This window comes from Zosterops lateralis, assembly GCF_965231275.1.
Source record: "Zosterops lateralis genome assembly, chromosome: 6".
Lineage (NCBI taxonomy): Eukaryota > Metazoa > Chordata > Aves > Passeriformes > Zosteropidae > Zosterops > Zosterops lateralis.
In genome coordinates, this window is record NC_139761.1 from 11690459 (window position 1) to 11708913 (window position 18455).

The following is an 18455-nucleotide window of genomic DNA, read 5'->3' on the forward strand; positions in this document are numbered from 1 at the left end:
TAGCCAAAATTTTACACAAACTTATCAGCCTCTGGGAAGCCAGGAAATAGCAGCTCTTCCAGAGGTGAACCTTCTTCCAGAGACACATGAACAGCAGAGTGTGGACAGAAAACAGTGAAGATCCCTTAAGCCCTAGGAAGGAGTCAGTGTCACTCTGATTCTGCTCTCTTGGACAAATGCTGTATGAAGGTGGCCACACCACAAGTTTCCCTCTTCGCTCCCACTTTAATCAGCTGATTCATTTCAGAAGTTCCAAGCACTAGGCAACATTTTAACAATGCAGAAAATATGAAGTAGGGCATGAACATGATCAGAGTCCTTCATTATAGTAATCCTTCCCATCTCTAGAGAATGAGCCAGAAAGCATGTATTCCTCCTGCAATCACATGTTGGTTTTCTTCTCTTGGAACCAAATTTTCCAGCTCCCCATCCTTTCATTTTCTAGCAATATAGAGAAACAAATTGAACAGGCACAGTCCTTATTCAAACCTCTGTAGGATCACTTACTGAGCCTAAAGATTTACATTTAAGCTGCTGCTACTAAGAGTCTACCTGCCAGAGCTGAAACCAATTAGTTTGCACTTTAAGGAGAGCCTAACAGAGACACTAGGAGGTAGCTTGGAAGAAGGCAAAGATCATAGTAAAAACTTTTGCTGCTTCCACCCTTTTCTTCTGCTTTAGTTACCTTTGAATTTGGGCACAAAGCTCCTGCTGTTTTGCTGTGCACTGCATTCATTTCTCACATATTCAGGTATTCATCCTCAGAAGTGTCTTGTAAGCAAAAATGGTGAGACAAAATTTATTTGGAAGATTCCAGTTCCAAATCAAGTTAGCAGAAGTATTAGATCTGTCCTCAGAGAGCTGGCTCAGCCCTTTAGTCCCTTTTCAGCCCTTGCACCAAGCAGTGACAGTGCACATCCTGGTTTGTTAGGTGCACATCCTTCCTTCTCCATGAGCTGCTCTGTACCCTTGTTTAGTGCTCTGCACATTAACACTCCCTGGTCACACATCTGGATTCTCACAGTTCATTTAAATTTGCCCTTTGTATCTTTCAGTACACTGGGGGGGAACAAAAATTATCTGCTGGAGAAACTTCATTTAAAACAATCAAAGCACATTTAGTGTCTATTTCTGAAAGCTGTAATTTTATTCATGGTATTTCTATTCAATCCATTCAGAGCCTTAGGTTATGGATAGCACCTTTAAATAAAGGAAAACTTGTATGTCTTTATTATGAGTAGATTTTAAAAATCTTGTCACGTTTCATTGACAATAATGGCATTCACTTAAAACAACTCAGTGCTGACAGATGGTCCTCTAAGGGTTTTTTTGCATGTCAACACATAACTGAATTTTTGTATCCTTATCACCTCATATTATAGTTAATACCGAATGATCTTGTTGGATAGATGTGTCTGTGGGCTTCTGATATTTGTTATAGAGCTCACCTTTCTGCAATGAAAGACTGTCAGGTCATAATAACCAAAACATACTTTGGTTTTATTTTTAAAAGAGATTTACTCTTTTCTACTGCCTATGAACAAAGCCAGTACAATTTAGACACATTTACCATATGATGTAACTTGTCACGTCTAAATTTTTAATTGTGTGAATTATGAAATAGTGAGTACTCATGTCCAAAGTAAAGAAAAACTACCTTCCAAAATCCAGTGATGTATCTGTTTTAAAGTGGCTGTATGAACTCTACAGGTGCCTCAAATAGGCTTTCATGCTAAGGATCTATGGCACAGCACTCGGCACTTCAACTGCTAAACATCTCTTCCCCACTTCCATTCTAAATGACTGTCTTTAATTTTTCTGATAAAGGATCTCTATTCTATGGTTTAAATTCAGCCAGAATGCCTGGAACCTAAGAAAAGGACTCTGTTACTTGTTTTATGTGTCCATCAGTCATTTGGAAACTATCTGAGCTCCAGATTTGGATCACCCACACATTTGTTCTGAAACATATGTACAGGCCTTCCTTTTCATAATCCAAACCCAGCTTCAGGTTGTTTATTTTGAAAACAAGTACTGCAAAGAAAATTCAAATGGTTTAATACTTGGAAAAAAACTCCTTCAAAAGCTATTTGTCTAAATATGTTTGTATATATATCTACAAGAAAGAGAGATCTGCATGCAATTTGACAGGCAAACTGTTCATACTCCAAAGTTTCAAATATAAGAAACTTCTTCAAAAGTAATGGAGACATTTGGTGGATGTACTGTAAAGAAGAAAATCCTGACAGATCTTGGTAAATTTTTTTTAAAAAATATAGGTAAGCTGAACATAGCATGTGTGAGCCTGAATTTATAGGAAATTGCCTATTGAAGAACTTGGATACACATTTGCATAAGCAAATTTCTTGAAGCACAGATGAAGTTGCTGAATAAAGATTTGTGGGCTTGACTGTGGGTCTGAGCTGCAGCATGTAAACTCTTTCCCCAATAAAATTTATGATTTCAAGTGTGCAGCTGGATTCTCAGACTCTGAATCTTGACTTTGTAATTTAATCCTATCACCCTCCTAATCAATAAAGCAAGAGCAAGGTTAGACACAAAAACTGCAGACAAAGAAGATAGTTTTGGCATTAACCTTTTGAAATAGTGACCCTGAGTATGTAACACTTAATCAAAACTTGATTAACATAGATATCCAATTACTGCTTCATTAAAAATCTTTCATTAATCTAGAAAACACTTGTAAAATGCTTTGACTTCATTTCCCAACACCTACAACTTGAAAAAATATTGTTGAGGGGTCAGATTCAATGTCACAACTGTCATCTCAAAGCTGTTCCTCCAAGCTGAGGTTTGGGTGCCTTTCTTGCAGCACGTCCACCTTGGGGAGTATGCAGACCCATTCCAGAGTTATGTTCAGCAAAGATATCCTGGAATAAAAAGTCATGGGTAATCCAGACTACCAGATGTGGATCATCAAGAGCCGCTGAAGCCAAAAGTCCTTGGTAGTTTCAAAGTCAAGCTGGCAATGCAGTCCAGCTCTGTTGAGTAGTAACGCAGTAGCACTGAGGACCTGCTGGCATCTCTGCCAGCTGTGAACATCCCCAGAGCTCTCTGTTCCCAACTTGCTGCTCCCTGGGGTGTGAGCTACAGGTCAGGAAGGTGTTTCCCAGAGCCTTGTCTCTTGCCTGGCTGATAATATTCATTTCTGTGATGATCAGTTGCATCTAAAAATCAGAAACAAAGCCAGGGGTGTGGAGGGCTGCTTTCCTTGAGCCAAAGAGCCCATCTCTTTGCAGAGATCCACAGCAGACTTACTGTGCTTTCAGGAAAGCAAGGTCACAAAGCTGCCTCTAACATTCTGGCTGCTGCCATGTCTGTCATCAGTGGCCCAAACTGGCATGGCATGACTGGGTGCAGAGGTTCTCCCTTGGCCTTTTCCAGAGACCCTCTCCTGATCTTTATACTCTTTCACAGAAAACTCCTCTATAAGGGTTGACTATTATTGACCTTTTCCTAGACAAAATCCCCCAGGGTAAAAGAAGAAAACATTATTTTTGAAATTCTGTTCAGAACACATTTTTTAAATTTTCCTCAATGCCCCCAAACTCCTCATCCTATGAAGTTTTTTTTTTAGAATGTGACACATCTCAGACATGAAGCAGATCTGATAAACACTTTTTTGTGGGCCCCCACGCCATCTAAGCAAACAAGAAAGGAAATACTATTACCTCATCTCATACACACAGAACTGAGTCAGGAAGAGGGGGAGTTATCTGATGAGATGTGATTGTCTGCGTCTGAGATACTTGACTAGATTCCTTTTGTAATTAATGGAAATGGGTACTTCCAGATTTGCGTCAACTCATCTAAAAGTAGGCTTCTAAAGTAGGTCAGGTTAATTTCATCCTGGTATTGCCTGTTCTTGACTAAGAACAGGAGCCAGAACTGACCAGCAATAGGCAAACTCAGTCTTGCCTTAACTCTCTTGAGTGGCACAACCTTTGTCAAAGCCATGTTCAAAACTCAGAGATCCAAAACCCAGTCCAGGTTATTTTCCTCTTACACGTTATTTCTTCCAAGTCAGGCTTTTTATCCACAAAATGCAATTAGTTCTACTTAGTATTTCACAGCTGCATTAAAATGTCTGTTTCGCTACCCAGAAATGAGAACCTTTGATATGGGTGTTTTTCAGTATATTTGGCATGGCCATCTATCTTGCCTTCGTCTCACATTTCTTTCACTGCTAATTTGCCTCCTAATACCATCAATCAATTTTTTTTTTTTCACTCACTTCAGGAGCAGTGTGAAGGAATGTAATCAGTCCATTCAGAAAAAAATTCCCTAGTTAAAAATAAAAATAAAAAAATAATTTAAAAAAAAGGGTTTGCTCTGGTTTTAAACAGCATTGCAGAACCATCTAAAGCCAGAGCCCTGGGGTGGCAGGCAGATATGGAAAGTGCTGCTGAAGCAGTTTGACCAGTGAGGTGGAGATGTGGGGTTGCTGGAATGCTCCGCTACTGGGGCAGACCCATAGACATCAACTCCTAGGGAGTAAAGGCTCAGGGAGCACCCTCTTTGTGGGCCACTTGAAGGTAGAAGGCTCTAGAAATTCTCTGGCCTCCAGGCAGCTGAGCATCCCCAACTCCACATGCCAGCACTCCTTTCTCATCAGCCCATCTGCCAGGCAGATGAGGTGGCAGAAGATCAGACAGGTACAATAAAAAACCTGCTTGTTTTCCAGCACACCTTCCTCAGAACAGGCCCTTATCATGTGGCATCTCAGCTTTGTCTGAAATCCAGTGGGAATATGGATTTCACCTGGAGCTTCTCCAGCCAGCACTACAGCTTAACCCTGACCAACAGCTGCAGGCTGAGATAATGTTTGTGGGCACAAATTTCCGTGCAAATATATGTTTCATCTATTTTATACTTTTTATGAATATAAACAGAACTAATCAGTGAAAATAATACTTTGGAAAGTTTAAAAACCCTTTTTTAATAACCTTTAAAGTAGCCTCTCTTGAGAGGTTTTCTTTCACCTGTTTAAATATCTAATATTGTTATTACTGCCCTTGTTGTTAAAGAAATATTTTAATGAAGTAAAGTGGGTAATGACTTGCAGACCAGATTGTCTGCAAGAGCAGACAGGAGCAGAACATTAGAGATCATTAAAAGAAACAGGCAATTCCTCATGCTAAAGGTGGAATAATCTAGAGGACCTTTGAGCCTGCCCCATAATTCCATACTCCTTAAAGCTGTCAGAGTTTGAGGAAGACCATGGAACAGAGGACTTGTGTTTTCTAAGACAGCATTATCAGATTGCTAAGCCATAGCACTACCAGAATCCTTTTTATTTGCAAACAAGTCCTGTCCTTTCTCCTGGCTGTACTTTTTCCATTTAATTATTTTCTTATTTTTACATATATATAAAACTAAAGAACCATGAGGATCAACTATGCATAGAACATAAATTATCAATCAAAATACAGTGATTTTAGTAGCATTAAAAAAAATGTGCAATTAACTTTTCTAATTAACTGCTTTGTGACAAGCAGAAACAAAATGCAGCTAATTTATGGAGTTGGTTAGTTGGATTGAAGAAAAAAGAATGCTAAATGGTTGACTTTGTAACTCCAAGTTTTGACTTTTTATCTTTTTCCCCTTTTCAACTCTGATTAAACTACCACTATCAAATTTACAGTGGTACAGAACAAAATTACACCCTCCTCATGGAAACCTCAGATTTCTAGAGAAAAAAAACCACAACACAGCATAAGGAATGAGAATCCAAGCATGTCATTATGTGATCACACTGGAAGATAATGGGAAGAGGAAGGTTTCCAGAGAAAGAACATCTGTTCCATGAGATATGAAAAAAAGAAAAGACAAACCATTAAAACAAACAAAGAAAAGTCTCATGGAATACCTTAGATTAGTACAAAATGAAAATTGAGACTCTCTTCCCGTTATTAAAGATGAAGAATTTGATACATTGCATCCTCTTATTATTTCTCCTGTTCTACTTGATTGTTTTGCCTTTGGTTCTTAGATGCTTGTTCATATAGAACCAAAATCAAAAGAGAAAACAACAGTTTACCTCAAACCAGTAACGTATCTAGATAAGGCTCAGCTCATGCAGAAATCAAAGCCATCTTGGGAATCCTGGGAAATCTGCTCTCAGTGTTACAGCTATTAGTACCCATTCAATGGTTACAGTCTAAGAATTGGGAAAATTTCCCTATTGTGCCATTCACGAGTGTAAGTTTCATTGTGCCATTGCTTAAAGTTAGCTCTTTCCAGAACTTGCTTGACTCAAGGTGGATATTAAAGCAGACGGTTTAACACTTTCCCAGCTCGGATCTTTTCTCTCTCTCTTTCTTTTTTCTTCTTCCATAAAGGTGACTGTAAGTGTTTTGCCACTCAGCATATTTGTGTAAGAATGTAGTTTTTTTTCCTCCTAAAATTCTTGCCCTTCCATCTAATAACTTGTATTTTAATAAGGATTCACTGTTATGCATCTCCTAATGTATCCTAAATAATCCCATCATAAATCAGGGATTATTTCCTATCTAAAAATTATATGTCCTCTTAAAAACAGTCAGCTGTATCAAATGACAAAATACACAATGAGGAGGGGTTCTCCTAGGTTTGGGAGAGTTTAAAAATGTCACTCCATCTCTGCAGCATAGGTGGGAATGAGTAGATCTTTTCAGAATTATGGTTTGCTGGTTGAGAATAACTTTCATCTTTGAAGCTGCCTAAGTTATGCTTTAATCAGTGGAGTTGCTTCATTTTTTGAACAAAGTTACACCTATGGTTTACTACCCAAAACATCATGTGGAAGAATCCATGTAAATGGACTGTTTCACTGAACCTCACTAGAATAGTCTTGATTTTAAGGGATTGAATAATCTCATTCTGAAAGCTAAGAATTCAAGAATAAAAATACTTCCGAGTGAACTTCAAGGGAGAAAGTGACCTGAAAGTTTATCCTTCTGGCATATGCTTCATCCTGCCAGAACCTACCAAACTGTCCAGAGCTGAATCTGAAAGCACATTTTGGCATCTCAGACCAGCACTGTCTTCCACTTCAGGATTAAGCTTTACACAGCACTAAGAACATAGACTGGTCTTTGCAGAAGCAACTTCATTTGAGGAGTCAAGGGTTTTGCTCCTGCTTAATCTTCTCACAATTTATACCCAAAGGAAGAAGTACATTCATGAGGAAGCAGAAAACAAAGTTATTGGACGTGACTAACTTTACCTTTTTTTCCTGTTTTACTAAGCATTCTCCAGCTATTACTTAAAGATTCCTGGCATAACCATTATATTTGTAGCCAATAGCTCCTCTTCCTCACAAGGTTATGCTCCCTGTGTCCGAAACTTCTCAGGGCAGCAGGATGCTCTAACCTTCCCTGATCTGGCTTGACTTCAACTGCATTTGTCCAGCAGCCTCAGCCTGGGCATTTTTATCCGAAATCATAGCTGGAGGACCTACTGTCTATTTTTTGTACAAATCCGAATGGTTAGATTTTTAGAGCAGCAGAAGATTTAAGATCATATCTCCTTTCACTCTAAACAGTTTTGACACTGTATCTGCCACTTCACAGCAGAAAATTTGAGTTTCCAGGCTAGAGGAAAGAGCACTGACTACTCTTCTTTCCCAAGATGAGCAGAGGAGTAGCAGGAACAGGCCAGAAACAGAGCCAGTGAAAGGTAGCATGATGTGGCATCATCATCAATGAAGATATGTAAAAATGAGCAGCATAGATTTTCAGTTCCCTAGATAACTTCAAAGTTCAATTCATCAAGCAAAATATAAAAATTAAATGGTTATATTAAGTGGGGCTGCATTAAATGTCTGAATTAGATTATTTTAAGAGAATATAACCACAAGTGTTAATCTAAGTATAACTGTAACCACGCAATATGTGCAATTGAAATAGAGCGTCGTGTTGGCAAAACATTCGGCTGCTCCCCAGCTCAAAGCTGCATGGATCAAGCAAGCAGCAATTGTAAGGCTTTTGCATTAACTTACTGAGCTCCTATCACAGCTTGCAGAAGAGAAGCCAGTCACACTGCAGACAGCTCAGATAAGTGTTCCTTGAAGACTGACATGTTGTTCCCAACTCTCTTGTCTAATTAAAGACCCAAAACATTATTCTGCTTCAACTGATGGCAGCACTCACTTGACATCAAAAGGAATCAAGATTTGCCATTCATTTTTGAAGAACTATTTTTACCACATGATTAAAAAAAAAAAAAAGGCACAGCAATTCACAATGCACTTTGTGTCCAGGTGATGGAAGACCCCAGTTCCATAGTGCCTCAGAGGTCCCACCTGGAGCCAAGAGATCAGCTCCACACTGAGGTTGCAGTATATGATCCAAGTCCCAGTCATCTCCAGAGATCCCAGCTCTGGCAGGAGTCCCATGCTGCTGTTCAACTTGCAAAAATGCTAGAGGACTAAAGAGCTTGCAAACTAAATAGACAAAGATACAAAATCTCTGCTGTGCAGATAAGAATTAAGGCATATGCTGAGTGGCTCACCTGAATCTCATGCTTAGTTTTAAGACTCTAACTGAAAATAATTTACAATGAGGGCATAAGTTCTTTAGCAAAAGAACTGTGGAAAAATTAGGGATTACACCTGAGTCTGGAAAGCCTTGGCTCCCAAGTAAGTGGGGGGGAAAAGGGAAAGATCCAGAACCTTAAAATTGTGATATTATTAATAGATTACCATTCTCCAGATGAAATGCTGAATAATAAGGTCTCTGGCATCTCTGTGGAAATGACTGGGGTGAAAAAAGGAATCAAATAAGATGAAAAATTCTTCCTCCAGAGAATTATAATTTGTATTTTAGGCAAGGAAATATTTTTGCATAGTTTATTGTTGCTGCTCTATAGAGACCTGCTGCTTCAGTCATATTATTGTAAAATAATCCTAAATGGAAGGTCCTGTGTGAAACCAAACTTTAGACTGTGTTTTGTATTTTAATGGAGATTCTTTCACAACATATTCCATTCTGGATAATGAGATAGTAGCAATAAATGCACCAGAAAGGACAGATGGAAGATAGTCAGCTGCCTGAATCAGAAGATTTTCAAAGTGCAGTAAAAAATTAAGCACGCTTTTCTGGCTTGAGGCCAAGCTATACTCTAGGGAACTGGTCAAAGAGTGGATCATGAAAAGCTTTTTGGGAGCAGCTAAATTCTACAGCTGTGGTCTTTGTTTTTCTAGTACTTTGCAAGAACAGAAGGGGGAATTACGAAAGCGCCTATCGTACACTACCCATAAGCTGGAAATGCTTGAAACGGAGTTTGATTCTACACGTCAGTATCTTGAAATAGAATTGAGACGTGCTCAGGAGGAACTTGAAAAAGTAACTGAAAAACTGAGAAGGTTAGTAATGAACTTTTTGAAATAAACAGAATTTTAAAAGTGACTGCATTAAAGACGTATGTAAGTAAAAACAAACACAGGTGAAGGCATGCATGATTTATTATTTATTGATAACACATTGTGATTTGTATTTAATATATAGGTTTCATTTACCTGAATATATACTGCATGCCACATGAAGTTATTTACATATGATATGTCTCTGTACTAAAAACAAATATGCAAATAGAAATACACCTATATATGTGCAAATAGCACACTATTTATGTATAAACATACATGTGGGGTAGTGCCATATGGCATTACACATACAAAGGTTATAAACCCACTATAAATATATATATATACATACACCTATATTATTTATATTCTATATATACAGACAAATATTTTTAATGACTTTGCACATTTTCTTTGTTTAGACTTCATTGCACTGATACAAGAGAACAGAATTTTGCTCTCCATCACTCAAAGCTGAGATTATGTTCAACTGAAATAATATTAAAGCATTTTGCATTATAGTACAGCAAATAATTTCCTTTTTGGTCTCAAGCAGAATGGAATGATGCTGAAAAGCTTTATTTAAAACTGTTGTAGCTGTGATACAGTGCTGTTGAAAATTGGGAGCCTAGTTAATGTTAATGATAAATTATGTTAAGCAGGCACTCCTGACATTCCTGGCACTGATTAAAATGGTCTATAGACTTAGCCTAAAATTTATCATGATTCTTAATATCCAGTTTTTCATTTGTTTTCAAATGAATCTTCTGAAACTAGAATTATCCACTTATGCAGGAATGTATTTGCATGTCTTGTGAGACTTTCTTAAACTGATACCTTAATGGAACTATTTGATTAATTCATTGGATGACTCAAAACGAAATTCAGAATAAATCATTCCAGGGCAATACTCAAAGAAATATTTTTCATTCCTTGAAGAAGGCAAAAGACAAACCAAAACAATGACAGAAACCACCAATAAACTGAGTCAACCAAAACATTTTATGCAAAATTTAAACAGAATGGATAAACAGTCTGTAAGATCTCAATTTAGGAAACAGCCTGGTGTGGTCTTATAACTTAGATGTTTCTCTAACTGGGGATGCTTCACAAAATTAAAATAAAATATGCAGATGTCATTGTGATTTTGAAATCTGCACACGTCTATCAAGAGCAGTCTGGAGGTTCTCCATATAGTTTTATTATCAACAATAATTTTCCTATCTTTTCACTTAGAGCAGAGCCACTGAAAGTGACTTCATTCATGATGTAGTTTTGCTTCAATAAAGCCCAGGACAGGGAGCACTGGTGCTCTTTTCTCTTGAAATATCAATTTGGGCAGTTGCCATAAAGCAGCAGAGGGCTGACCATCCTACTTCTGTTAAAACAGATGGGCTTCCTTGTCAGTAGAAAGCCTCTTATCAACTACACTGGGCACCAATGGGTTAAGCACCCTTTGAAATTCAGGCCAGGGGCTCACAGCCAACTCTAGCACTCATTTCAGAATATCACATTAGCAGAACTGACTTTCCAATATTCTAATAGAACATTGTACCATATTATGAAGAAAACTTATATTAAAAATTATGTTTCAGGCAGGTGATTACTCCCCTGAAGACATATCATAATGGAAGCCAAAAATGTTTTACGAGGTGAGCTTTAAAAATGTTTCTATTGAGAATAGCAAGGCATCCTGCAAATCGAACATCTAGATTTGTCAACCTGGAGAAGGATGATTGAAAAAAACCTGTCATCCAAAAGCTTGTCAGCAACATGTCACAGAGGAAAATCAATGTGGGAAAAATGATGAAGTAGAATTAGTTTCAATTATGTGTCTCTTCCTTTATTCACCACACAGGGAGAGAAATTCATCCCCCCATAAATAAACAGGCCTTGTGTAACAAGATCCCACTCATACACTGGAGAACATTTCTGTTATTAAATTTCCTTTTCTGCAAAGTGCATTTTTTTTTCCAAGGGCCTGAATGACTATCCTTTTGTAATCCTTTCCAAAAGTCTTTGTCTTAATTTATCTACAATTGCCTGTGCTGTTGCCAGACCTCCCCACTTTTACTCAAGGGAGAAGGCCACTTGTGTGGCTTAATGATCAAGTTTTCAACCTCTCTACAAACATTTAGAGATGGCCTCTTTCTTTTTTCTCAGTGGGAGAACAGTGCTAACTAGATTTGAAAGTAATAATGGTAAAGCATAGGTTCAGCTTTGAAAAGTGACTGAAAAGAGAGGGGATTTCATATTCCTCACACTGGTCCCTTATCTGACATGATCAGCACAGCTTTTATAAATTAAAATCTAAAAAAAATTCAAAATACAAACTTGGAACCACATCTGGACTCCAAAGTTTACTTTGAGTTTCTTCCTTGAGAGCCTGCCCTGGCTAACAATTTGATGAGGTCCCCATTCTATATTTTAACAGAAAGTAGAGTTATTTTAAGGCGTGAGAAGTAAACCCATACAGGCATATATTTAGCATTGAGATTAGCCCACACATATAATTATTTCACCAAAAGCAAGGCATTTCACAGACTGAAGGGGTGTTCTGAACAGGAATCCTGAAGGAAAAACTATTGTTTTTACAAGCATGTTGGTATAACTTGTGATAACAGAGATATAATTTTTTTTAACAAGAAGCTACTCTTTCAAGAGTCACTTTTCAAAGCTAACTACACTCCAGAAGAAATTCTCTTTTTTAAAGAAAATCAGCCCAAGATTAAGTTTTATTTTAGATGTATTTCATGGCCTGAAGAGAGCTTGAGGTTGAGTGGAAGCAGAGAAATGGAGGCCTTTGCAGACTCCCTCTTCAGTGGTAATCTGCAGTTTAGTGAGGAGTGTGTTGTTTGGTGGATTAGAGCACAGACAGCTGACATCTTCAATATGGTCAGAATATTTTTGTATTAGGCCCTTATTTGGTCAAGAATTAAACATTTTTTTTAATGGATGCACATATGTGCACCTGAAGTCACATGAGTATCTCCTAATGAACATGAACAACACAAAAATACATCAACACAGGATAATAGGTTATCAATTCAGGTGAGTTTATCCTTAGAGCAGTTTTGCAGCATAGGGAAGACCATCCTTTGTTTTATTTTCAAAGCCAGATTTACAAGGTTAAAATATTTAATACTTCACACTGTTCAGGCCATCTGGGTGTATTTTTTTCTGCAAACAAGGTTAAGTTACCATTTGCTCATCAGAACATTTTCAAATTTGAATAATTTTCCCTACTGTTTACTTCCCCTTCCCTTTATCTTACAGTTTTGCCTAAAGATTGATCTGACTCTGCTCCTCTTTTATCACTTTAACACTTTCTTCCATGTATTTCTGGGTCCATTTCTCTCCTTGCCACCTACATTTGCTGACACTTCTTTTGGCACAGTGAATTTCCGATTTGGGGTTTATGCATATACGTGCATGTGTATGTGCTTGTGTACATGTGTATGTGTTTGTGCTTATTTTGACTACCTTTGCATACTGTTCTCAATAGAAACACTTTTTTTGGAGCTCAGCTTCCTTCTTACTGTGGATTTTTTAATAGATTTCATTAGACTGTGCTGGGAGGTGGTCATTTTGTCAGTGCAAAACGAATGTGTCAGAGAACTAGAGTTTGTGGGCTACTTTTTCCTAAATATACAACAGGCAAAAATTTAATGGGCAAAGGCAAAAGAAGCTACAAAGAGAGAAGCAGATTGTGACAAACTCTTGCAAAATCCTCTACCACCATCTTTGAATGAAAGTGTTGTCATTGAAAAATAATTAATGATAATTAACATTTCAATCATCCATACCAAGAGAAAAAGGTGAAAACAGAAGCTGAGGAGCAAACCCATTGTTACCATTATAAGTCTGATATCCAAGCAGGAATTGCTACTGCTGGTTTTATTCATGGTCTCGAAGTTATGGAAAGGGAACCTTCAGGGTCTCCTTTGAGCTGCCCACATCAGTTACCACTGCAGAATAGCCTGTGGTACAGGGGGCATCTGGGCTAGAAAATCCCTGAACCAACTTTTTCTCCCCTTTACTTTCAGGAAGTTATGCAAGTGCTTTTGAACCCATGAAAGCTTTTAGGGCATTGCAAGTGCTAATGTTTAAATCAGTTTTTACACCACCTCCACTTGAACCACAAATTTCCTGGGTGCAAAGAAAGTTTAACCTATTCTATTTTGCTTTACTAGACAAAAAAAATAAACCATGACAAAGGAGATGCTGGGGCACTTCTGGGCTCAGCCAGAAGACACTATTTTACTTACCTAAATCCTTTCTTCCTGCATCATGGTGTGCATACTTACCAGCGAAACAAAATGTTTGTGCTGAGTAGCTGCAGGCAAAGCCATTTTAACCTTTCTTGTATCAAGATCATCTCTGCTTTCTTCTGTACCATGAAAAGATGGGTACAGAGTACTCTGAGATTTGTCTCTGTTGTGTTGATAGCTAAGTAGCTGGGAAAATCCCAAGAAAACCTAGAGCTGCACAAATCAATGTCTATAGAGAGGCTTAGTGGTAAATGCTGTGAGGAGCATGGGCAACACAGAGAATTGTGAAGTTCAGTCAATCCTTTAAGTCCCCTGGACACAAACACAATAGCACTGTGAGAATTGGTGAGTGTTGACCAAGTCTCACAGTACAAGTCTCAGAGATTTTCAGCCCATTTGGGTGACCACCTCAGCAAACACAATTTACCCACAGATCCTTCTCGCAGAAAGGAAGTCTCTGCTCATCAGCTCTGTAAAATATAGGCAACACTGGGACTTGTCCCAGGTTGCAATGCATATTGGAAATGGCTGCTCTGACTGTGGGCTGACCCTCAGCACCCTGAGGAGGTTCACCCATGGGGATGTCATTAATTATATCCACAGAGCAGATCTCCTTGGCACAGACATCCTCTCTCAGGTCCATGCAGCAGATGTCATTGCAATGCTGGGAGCCCCAGCCAGAGCTCTGCATCCCTTAAAAGGGGCATTGCAAGACACTGACCTGCTCTGAATGGAGAATTCTGATCATTTAAGTGGAAAGAAAATCTCCATGGCAACAGAAGCCGAGATAAGCATCACATTGCCAAGAAGGGGTGGGCTGGACCCTTTGATTCCCAACTACGGCATGTTTGGAAATCAGATCTTCATTCCAGTTTCAGCAGCCACTCCTAACCAAATGATAAACAAAGAGACTTCTTTAATCCCAGTCCCACCCTGATAACCAAAGAAACTACACCCAAATCCAGAATTCTCAGAGGAAGTGCATTTTGCTTTATAAATGTGGATTACATCTGTGTTCACACTTACAATGAAAACATTTGCACATTATCTAAAATCTTCTCACTGCTGGAAATAAATACTGATCTATCGATCAGTACAGTCATATAGATTTATCCAGACAAATCTTTCACAGATGAGCTTCTAACATCTGCTTTACATTTGTTATACATTGTAGTGAGGTGATGGGTACTAATGAACAAGGAGCAATCCTCCTTAGGTTCTGTAGAGAGAAAGCCACAGTGACTACCAAAATACCAATAGTTTTCCCACAGGCTGTGCAGCTTGTTCATTACAATACCAAAGTTACCATCTAAGTAATCTAAAGATGTGCAGGCTGAAACTTTTCTTTGGTGTGTTGCTCTGGAATAAGTAGGGAAGCCTCATTTTGTGAGTTCATTCAGTCCCTAAGTGCTGACAAAAATAAATACCCATCTTGTCTCAGCTAAGCAATCTACATATAGTTCCTGGAAAAAATAGGCAACTTTTTGAACCTTTGTTGAAAGAAGAAATATTCTCTTCTAAGTCACATGTTGATGCCCACATGTTGCTACAGTCATTAGGATTCTGCTGTAATTTCATGATAAATCTTTTTTTGTGCTGCCTAAGCCTAGAGCTCAAGCTTCCTCTCTTACATACTATTCTTGAGCCTGATGTAAAACTATAATTACCTTGTGTGGGTTCCTAGGCTATAATGTGTGTCTGCACACAAGTGCAGAACGACCAACATATCTTCACTTCCTGCTGGAATTTGCTGCTAAATATAGTAAGAAAATATGACAAAGAAGTTTGGACGTTTGCTTAGGAAGCAGGTGGTAATTGCATTTCAAAGGAACCGCTGACTGGTAACAGGAGTGATAAGCAAATAGAATTCAAGTAGTGCAAGCCAAGATTTTGTACTGATGTGAAAATACAGGTAACAAACAACATGAAAAGAAATGCATTCAGTTACATGATATCATCTTTGTTTTAGGATACAAAACAATTACCTAGCCTTACAAAGAATTAATCAGGATCTGGAGGATAAACTTTACAGAATGGTAAGTTATCATAAATGCCTTTTTTTAATATATTAAATGTGGGTTTATGGTTCTTAAGTCATTGGAAAAGCATGTATGTAGCTGTCATAAAAACACCCTCAAGCTCTAAAAGCAGTTATGCTTAGAAAAGATATCATGATAAAGAGCTCAAGCTGTGTACAATGACATAGCTCCACCAATTTAAATAGAGATTGCCTAGATCTGATGATCTAGCTGAGTAAATTGTACCTTTAAAATAATTCTGGTTAATTTAGTTAATAACTTCATGGGTTTTAAATATTTATGTTTTCATTAAGTATCAAATTTAAATAAGGTAATCCAAGGTTTTCTCATGCTTCTTAGATACTTCCACTCAACTATTATGAAGTGGTTTAATGGAGCTTGGATAGTGTAACTTTTAAATTCTTTTGTAACTCTTGAGCTCAGTACATTAATTTCCAATCTGCATGTGTCTGCCACCACAAAGTCAATGTCATTGTCAGAGACCAATTAATAACTGAGAGAAGAAAACACTGCAGTCTTTGTGGGCTCCACATTGCAAGGCACAGCACCACTGATTCTAAACAGCTTGAAGATGCCAAAAAGATGGCAAAACCATTGGTGCCCTGGCTCTTTGCTACTGCTGCTAGAACATTGTGCTTACTGGTAGGAGTAAAACGACAAAGGAATGTGAGGATAAGGTTTAGAGAGGAAAGAATGACAGTTTTGAACTTCCAAAGATCTCAGGTGGCAATTGCATGGATGAGCACCTCGGACTGGGTGGAACAATTCATTGTGGATTTTGAGTATGCACATGCTATAGTAACATTCAGGACAGGCACCAGCCTTTAGAAATAAATAAATGTTTGAAAAGGCCATTGTTCTTATGCCACAATTCTGTTTCAATAGCTAACAATGAATAGGGGACTGAGCTTTTGCAACTGGCTAACAACAGGGCAAAATCACAGCTGGGTTTTAGCTGACATTTGTTCATAAATATATGTTTTAACACTGTAAAAGCATAAATAACATTTGGTCTCAGGTTATTGCTTTTTTTTCCCACTCTTTCTTTGTTGCTTTTTCTTTTTGCCCAAATCACTTCAGGATTTTGTCTTCGTCTGTAGCCCAACATTTATTACCTATGCACCATAAAAGATAAATAAAGTAGAGTCATTCAGGCTGGTAAATGAAATAAAAACACAGAAACACAGAAAGAAAGACTCCAGAAAATCCATGTGTTTTTATCAGATATTTCAGATCAAAGCAAAGAATTTTTAAATTGCTGTTTCAGCATCCAGTTAAATCCTTGAGAAATTATTTCAGAGCACAGCACAGAAAAACTGAGCACCAGTCCCATGGAACACTGTGCCTTTCTTTATCCCACTAATATGACAGTCATTGAAGATAGCTTTAGAGGCTTCAAGAAGATCAATCAGGCTCTGTATACCACTTAACTCCTTTGCTTTCTGAAATATTGAAACTGAAGACACAAAACAAAATAAATGTCAAATGGAAACTCTACTAAAAGGAAAAAGAGGAGGAAGTACTGTGTCTGATTCAGATAAGTCAAACCTTTTGATTTTCAGAGCACTCCAAAAGCCCTCAATACTTCAGAGACAGTGAAATTAAATAACAGCTGGTTTGGTTAATAGATAGCTTATTGTGGACTGGGCTCTGGGATACCCTTCTCTCCCTTTCCATCTTAGGAGGAACAGCTGTGTGTATTAATAGTTTTGTTTGTCATTCTAAAATCAAACACTTTTGATTTCTCTACTCTTACACAAATTCAAATATATAAACCATGTATTTACTTTCTCCCTCTCTCCCCTACCCCATCCCTCTGTATAAATACACACACACATATATATATACACATACCTACACATTTTGACTATTTGGTGGGCTCAAATTCAACAACTAGAAAAAGAAAGGCCTGCCCTAGCAGGTGAGTCACAATTCCCCCTCTCCCAGTGACTGGTCCCTGCTCATTGTATCTTACCTAGGATTCCACTGTGACCTCCCTTTTCCAGCATTTTTGGGTATCCTGAATGTTAAAGCCTTTCATGCCTGCTATTGGTATAAGAGATGTAAAAGGATAATCATTAATTCATCAGCAGTCACAGAAAAGAAGCTGATGTAGCAGTTACTTTTCTTCTAGGTTTCTGCTTCCTTTTGGGTGCTAATCCATAAAATATTTAAAAATATTTGGAAACACACTTCTGATCACAGGAAATGGTATCCAATTGAAACCTCTGTCACATCAGAACTTGTGATATACAAGTTTTATATAAATATAAAATATGAAACATGGTGTCTGATTTGGCTAAGTGCCAAAAAATGCAATCCTGAAATCAGGAGAGAGCTTGCTGTATTAAACTGGGTAAGACTAAACACATGGAATAGTAGAGGAATGTGGCACAGAGTTAAAATTCTGCTGTCACTTCTCATGAAACTCCTGTTCTTACCGCAGTAAGTGTCTTCAGCCGGAGAAAATTTCTTTAGTCTTGTAAGCACTGGTTAAGAAGTGAAATATACAGTCTGTCTGCCTAAATAATTAATCTTTATAACTCTTTTCTCCATTAAGATGTGGAGAAAGACTAAGCAGAGTCCTCACATTTTGCAGAGCAATTCTGTCACAGCATGGTTCAATCAAATAACTTTTTATGATATTTAGTTCCAGTTGTCATCAGTAATCTTTGCTTTCCTTTACACTTGTTTGAGTTTTTGGAGCATGCTCTGCCATAGTTCTGCTGCTCACAAACAGCAGTTACAAGTAGATTTTGCAAGTCATCCCAGCCACAA

The 18455-nt window shown here is 38.0% G+C and overlaps 1 protein-coding gene across 2 annotated transcripts in view; it reads left to right on the forward strand.

The window, feature by feature from the left end:
- The window catches only part of BEGAIN (brain enriched guanylate kinase associated), a gene marked incomplete at both ends in the record, with an annotated part of 154820 nt that overhangs the window by 86792 nt on the left and 49573 nt on the right, over window positions 1–18455 (forward strand). For both annotated transcript variants that reach the window (XM_083862892.1, XM_083862891.1), the window contains 2 exons: window positions 9206–9367; window positions 15608–15674. In XM_083862892.1, the coding sequence (XP_083719018.1) occupies window positions 9206–9367; window positions 15608–15674 (229 nt within the window). The remainder of the gene's footprint in view (window positions 1–9205; window positions 9368–15607; window positions 15675–18455) is intronic.